This window comes from Stomoxys calcitrans, chromosome 1, assembly GCF_963082655.1.
Source record: "Stomoxys calcitrans chromosome 1, idStoCalc2.1, whole genome shotgun sequence".
In the NCBI taxonomy this organism is placed as follows: domain Eukaryota; kingdom Metazoa; phylum Arthropoda; class Insecta; order Diptera; family Muscidae; genus Stomoxys; species Stomoxys calcitrans.
This window is the reverse complement of record NC_081552.1, coordinates 46,557,158-46,564,051: the sequence shown is the minus strand read 5'-3', so window position 1 is coordinate 46,564,051 and position 6,894 is coordinate 46,557,158. Positions and strand designations below refer to the sequence as shown.

Genomic DNA, 6,894 nt, shown 5'->3' with positions numbered 1-6,894 from the left:
ATGTCCGCCTATAACGACGAGCGCTTGGATTCAAATCTCACCGCGAACATCATAAAAATTTCAGCTGTGGTTATCCCCTTGCTAATGCTGCCTTCATTTGCAAGGTATCCTGGTAAAATGGTAAAATTTCACTACCGAGTGGTATAGCTATGCGGCACACCGTTCGAACTCTGAATAAATAAGGAAAAATATGTTTGAATACCCACCACCAAGGATAATAATCATCCTATTTTATTGTAACTCCACTACTATATACAAAGTTATATCTAAATAGGCGCTGGTCTCAATCATATTTTATTCAGGTCCGAAGAACTCATATACAAATAACAGTTTCAGCGAAATCAAGCAAGAAATCCTCTTTTTTAGGGATTAAAACCCTAAATTAGAAGATCGCTCTACATGACAGCTATATCTGTATAGTCTGATCTGATTCATATTTAGGTCGGATATCGCAAGTCTTAAAACAACTTACTATTTCAAATTTCGTCGAAATTGGAACAAAATAAAGCGTTTTGGGCTTCAGACCCTTTATCGGCAGATCGGTCTGTATGGCAGCTATATCAAAATATAGTCCAATCTGAACCATATTTGGATCGGATTTTGGGAACTAACTGTTTCAAATTCCAGCGAAATCGGGCAATAAATGCAGCTTTTATGGGCATTAGACACTTAACAAGCTGATCGATCTATATGGCAGCTATATTTGAACCATATTTAAGTCGTGTTCCGGGAGGCTTTAAATAACTCATTGTTTTAAATTTCAGCGTAATCGGGTAAAAAATTAAGCTTTTGTGGGCTTCAGACCCTTCATCGGCAGATCGGTCTACATGGCAGGTTTATCCAAAGATAGTCTGTTCTAAACCATCTTTGGATCGGATGTCGGGAACTCACTGTGTAAAATTTCAGCGAAATCGTATAAAAAATTAAGCTTTAGTGGGCACTTTATCGCCATATCGGCGATACCAGGGTCTGCGTGCACCAAAAAGACGTATCTGTGCCAAATTTCAGCTCAAAATCTCAATTTTTGATGGCTGTAGAGTGATTACAACAGATCGACGGACAGACGTACAAACATCGTTAAATCGTCTTAAAATTTTACGACGATCTATATTTTGTAGGGTTGGAAATTTATATTTCAATGTGCTGCAAACGGAATGACTAAATGAATTCCCCTATCCTATGGTGGTGGGTATAAAAAGGAGGCCCCTATCATTGAGCTTCAAACATTAATTGGACTGCACTCATTGATATGAGAGAAGTATCCCCAGTTCGTTAATGGTAAATATAGTAGTAGGATAGGGGGTATATTAATTTATAATTTCCGTTTGCAACACATCGAAAAATCAATAAATGCGCCTTAAATATCCGATTTCGATGAAATTGGAAACAGTCAACAGTTTTAAGCCTCCCGACATCCGATTCCAATATGGTTCAAATCGGACCATATTTAAACATAAAGATCGATCTATTTAAGGTCTTAAGTCCAAAAAAAAACCGTAATTATTATCCGATTTCGTTAAAATGTGGTATAGTGAATTGTTTAGTGCCTCCCGATATCCGACACGAATATCGTTTAGATCGGTCTATATTCTCGTATAGCTGCCATATGGAGTGAACCGATTTCGCTGAAACTTGAAATAGTGATTTGTTTTAGGCCTTCCGCCATAACACGTAATTATGGTCCAGATCGAACAATATTTACATATAGCTGCCACATAAATCGATCTGCCGATTGAGCGTCTTAAGCCCATAAAAGCCGCAATTATTATCTGATTGCACTAAAATTTGAAATAATGAATTGTATTAAGACTCCCGATATCCTCAAATATGGTATAGATCGGATTATATCAAGACTTGTAAAGAGTGATTTTTTAGCTAGTATCTATTTGGCAACACTGCTTTAAACAGCTAACGCACGTTTCCTGTTTTGTTTCACAGTAAAACATCCCTAATTTAACTATGAATCGTCATACATTCGAACAACGCTTGTATATTATTGAATTTTATTATCAAAATGCGTGCTTTGTTGAGAAAGTTCATCGCACGCTTCTTTCTATTTCGGGTTAAACTTCGCACCAAATTAATATTGTTTGGAATTAAACCACCAACACGCTTACGTGGAATGCGAACTGAAAAAAATACTGCAGCTGTATAGGCCAGTGTTATTGATGACCATCAATTTTCGATTCGTCTCCGTTCGCAGCAATTCGGCCTATGTTACTCAACAACGTGGAAAATTTTCCGGCAGCCTCCTTGTGCACATTCCTATGGATATGATAATGGAGTTGTTCTAAAAGAGGATGGTTAAATTATCCATTGTGGTGGGTATGCAAATATCGGCACAGCCGAACTAACACGTTTTTATACCCACCACCGAAGGATGGGGGTATATTCATTTTGTCATTCCGTTTGCAACACATCGAAATATCCATTTCCGACCCTATAAAGTATATATATTCTTGATCAGCGTGAAAATCTAAGACGATCTAGACATGTCCGTCCGTCTGTCCGTCTGTCTGTTGAAATCACGCTACAGTCTTTAAAAATTGAGATATTGAGCTGAAATTTTGCACAGATTCTTTTTTTGTCCATAAGCAGGTTAAGTTCGAAGATGGGCTATATCGGACTATATCTTGATATAGCCCCCATATAGACCGATCCGCCGATTAAGGGTCTTAGGCCCATAAAAGCCACATTTATTATCCGATTTTGCTGAAATTTGGGACAGTGAGTTGCGTTGGGCCCTTCGACATCCTTCGTCAATTTGGCTCAGATCGGTCCAAATTTGGATATAGCTGCCATATAGACCGATCCTTAGATTTATGGTCTTAGGCCCATAAAAGCCACATTTTATATCCGATTTGGATGAAATTTGGGACAGTGAGTTGTGTTAGGCCCTTCAATATTCTTCGTCAATTTGGCTTAGATCGGTCCAGATTTGGATATAGCTGCCATATAGACCGATCCTCCGATTTATGGTCTTACGCCCATAAAAGCCACATTTATTATCCGATTTTGCTGAAATTCGGGACAGTGAGTTGCGTTGAGCCCTTCGATATCCTTCGTCAATTTGGCCCAGATCGGTCCAGATTTGGATATAGCTGCCATATAGACCTATCCTCCGATTTATGGTCTTAGGCCCATAAAAGCCACATTTATTATCCGATTTTGCTGAAATTTGGGACAGTGAGTTGCGTTGAGCCCTTCGACATCCTTCGTCAATTTGGCCGAGATCGGTCTAAATTTGGATATAGCTGCCATATAGACCGATCCTCCGATTTATGGTCTTACGCCCATAAAAGCCACATTTATTATCCGATTTTGCTGAAATTTGGGACAGTGAGTTGCGTTGAGCCCTTCGACATCCTTCGTCAATTTGGCCCAGATTGGTCTAAATTTGGATATAGCTGCCATATAGACCGATCCTCCAATTTATGGTCTTAGGCCCATAAAAGCCACATTTATTATCCGATTTTGCTGAAATTTGGGACAGTGAGTTGCGTTGAGCCCTTCGACATCCTTCGTCTATTTGGCCCAGATCGGTCCAAAGTTGGATATAGCTGCCATATAGACTGATCCTCTGATTTATGGTCTTAGGCCCATAAAAGCCACATTTATTATCCGATTTTGCTGAAATTTGGGACAGTGATTTGCCTTAGGCCCTTCGACATCTTTCTTCTATTTGGCCCTGATCGGTTCAGATTTGGATATAGCTGCCATATAGACCGATCTCTCGATTTAAGGCTTTGGGCTCATAAAAAGCGCATTTATTGTCCGATGTCGCCGTAATTTGGGACATTGACTAGTGTTGGGCTCTTCAATATTTGTCTTCAATTTGGCTCAGATCGGTCCAGATTTGGATGTAGCTGCCATATAGACCGCTCTCGCGGTTGAACAATGACTTGTACTTATAAGCATTTGGTCTAAATCGGATGATATCTATAGAGCTGTTATGAGGCATAAGGTATGCATTTTTCACTGGATTTTGACGAAATGTGGTTTACATATATACCCGAGGTGGTGGGTATCCGAAGTTCGGCCCGGCCGAACTTAACGCCTTCTTACTTGTTAATTTTTTTTTTATACAAACCACCATAGGATGGGGGTATACTAACCTAGTCATTCCATTTGTAACACCTCGAAATACATAAAGAACATATATTCTGGATCGTCTCGACATTCTGATTCGATCTAGCCGTCCACTCGTCTGTCGAAATCACGATAGCGGTCGATCATGTAAAGCTAGCCGCTTAAAACTTTACACAGATACTTAATATAGATGTAGGTCGTAGGGGATTGCAAATTGTTCAGATTTAGATATAGCTCTCATATAAACCGATCTCACGATTTGACTTCTTGAGCCCCAGGAAACCGCAATTTTTGTCCGATTTAGCTGAAATTTTGTGTTCTATTATGACTTCCAACAACTGTCAAGTTCGGTCTATAACCTGATATAGCTCCCATATAAACCGATATCCCGATTTGACTTCTTGAGCCCCTGGACGCCACAAATTTCTTCCGATTTTGGTGAAATTTTGAACGTTATGGTTTGTTATGACTTCCAACAGCTGTGTCAAGTACGGTCCAAATCAGTCAATAACCCGAAATGCTCCCATACAAACTAATCTGTCGATTATGCTTGTTCTGTTCCAAGAAGCTTTAATTTTTGCTGGTTTGACAAAAGTGTAGTAAGTAGAACAAAATTATGCCCTTCAACTAAATTAAGTTTGCATAAACTTTTAGCAGATTTCATGGTGGTGGGTTTCAAAGATTCGGCCCGGCCGAACTTAGCACGCTTTTACTTGTTTTTCACCATTATATTATTCGCATTTTGAGAGGGAAACTATTCTGCTTGACTTATTTCCTACAAACAAATTTATGCATATATAATAAATAATTTGTTTACTGATGAGAAAAATGTAAAATGTTATTGTTTTTGTGGATGTTTCCATTTTAAGGCAATTAGAGCAAATAATAAAAGTTTGATAAAAATCATTTGGCAAATTTGGTAACAGTAGCCTAAATTTATTTTTTTTTTTCCAGCTACATGCAAGGAATTCCACAAAATTATTCTGTGTGTTCCCAAGAAACAGATGGCTAAAATAGAAATTGGCAAATTTAAGAAGATTTTAATCTTCTTAGTATTTTTTTTGGCTATTACAAATATTTCCAGTTCTCAAAAGGTAATTTCTTAATTTTAAATTAGCCTTAATCTTTGAACGTATCACATTTCCTATAGAAGAAATTCCTTCAAATCCAAAAAGTCTCAATGGAATATAACAAGGAATATATTTGGAATTACACCCTTAGACTATACAATGACAACACTACAGCTGATCTTGAAGTGTTCATGCCGAAAACACTTACAAAACCTTTGTGGTTCAAGTTAATGATCGAAATGAAAATGCGGCAAAGAGATGATTACAACCAAATCATGTCATATGAATTTAATGTCTGTGATGCAATGACTCAAGCAACTCAACCGCTACTCAAGACATGGATAGATAATGTTGCAAAATATGGAAATTTACCAAGTAGTTGTCCTTTCAAAGAGGTGAAACATAAATCTAAAGTTTTTCTAGATTTCTTTAAAAAGTAATTTCTAATTTTTTTTCAGGGCATATATTATGTGCGCAATTTCAAATTTGATCGAAACAGTCTTCCACAATTTTTGTTAAAAGCTTTTTATGGCATCCACGGTTTGGGCTATTTTCGTCAATCTGATGGCAGTAAGAATATTTTGTATAATGTCTCTGCGTTTGTTTCTTTAAAAACCAAATAAAGTAGCCATAGGGATGGTAGCATTAAACTTAAGGCTAAATTTACATTCTACAAAAAAAAAAGATTACCAACCACCTCTGATATTTATGCATAATATGCATAAAATCATATAAACTATATCTAAATATAGTCCGAACTCCACCATATTCAATAAGGACCTAACACAACAAAATGTACCAAATCCGTCGGTTATAAACTGCAGCTTTAATTGACCTAAGAAATAAATTCTGGAAAACGTTTACTTACAGAGATTTTAAGAACATTGACTACAACTTGGTATTGTGGGAGATTAAATCTGTTGGGTGAGATCAGCTCTATACCATGTCCTCTGTTGACGAACAGGCAAACTTTTTTCAGCAAAATATAAATAATTTATTTGACAAATGTGTCCCAATAAGGGCAAAAACTATTCAGAGTAGTGGAAGCCCATGGTTCGATTACGAAGTTAAAGCACTAATTGAGAGAAGAAATTATTTATACTCCCGATGGAAACGTTTTAGGATATTTGTATTTCATAATGCTTATAAATGCGCAAGGAATCTAGTAATTTCCACCATTAAAGCCAAAAACAAGTAAGAAGGCGTTAAGTTCGGCCGGGCCGAACTTTGGATACCCACCACCTCGGGTATATATGTGAACCACATTTCGTCAAAATCCAGTGAAAAATGCATACCTTATGCCCCATAGATATCATCCGATTTAGACCAAATGCTTATAAGTACAAGTCATTGTTCAAACGAGAGATCGGTCTATATGGCAGCTATATCCAAATCTGGACCGATCTGAGCCAAATTGAAGACAAATATCGAAGGGCCCAACACAAGTCATTGTCCCAAATTTCGGCGACATCGGACAATAAATGCGCCTTTTATGGGCCCAAAACCTTAAATCGAGAGATCGGTCTATATGGCAGCTATATCCAAATCTGAACCGATCATGGCCAAATAGAAGAAAGATGTCGAAGGGCCTAAGGCAAATCACTGTCCCAAATTTCAGCAAAATGGGATAATAAATGTGGCTTTTATCGGCCTAAGACCATAAATCGGAGGATCGGTATATATGGCAGCTATATCCAAATTTGAACCGATCTAGGCCAAATTGACGAAAAATGTT

The 6,894-nt window shown here is 37.7% G+C and overlaps 1 protein-coding gene across 1 annotated transcript; it reads left to right on the top strand.

Moving 5' to 3' along the window:
* On the top strand, positions 1-5,782 carry LOC131995820 (uncharacterized). Its single transcript, XM_059364969.1, has 4 exons — positions 1-112; positions 5,044-5,183; positions 5,240-5,554; positions 5,618-5,782. The coding sequence occupies exons 1-4, from the start codon at positions 1-3 to the stop codon at positions 5,780-5,782; spliced, it is 732 nt and encodes a 243-aa protein (XP_059220952.1).
* Positions 5,783-6,894: the final 1,112 nt, after the last annotated feature.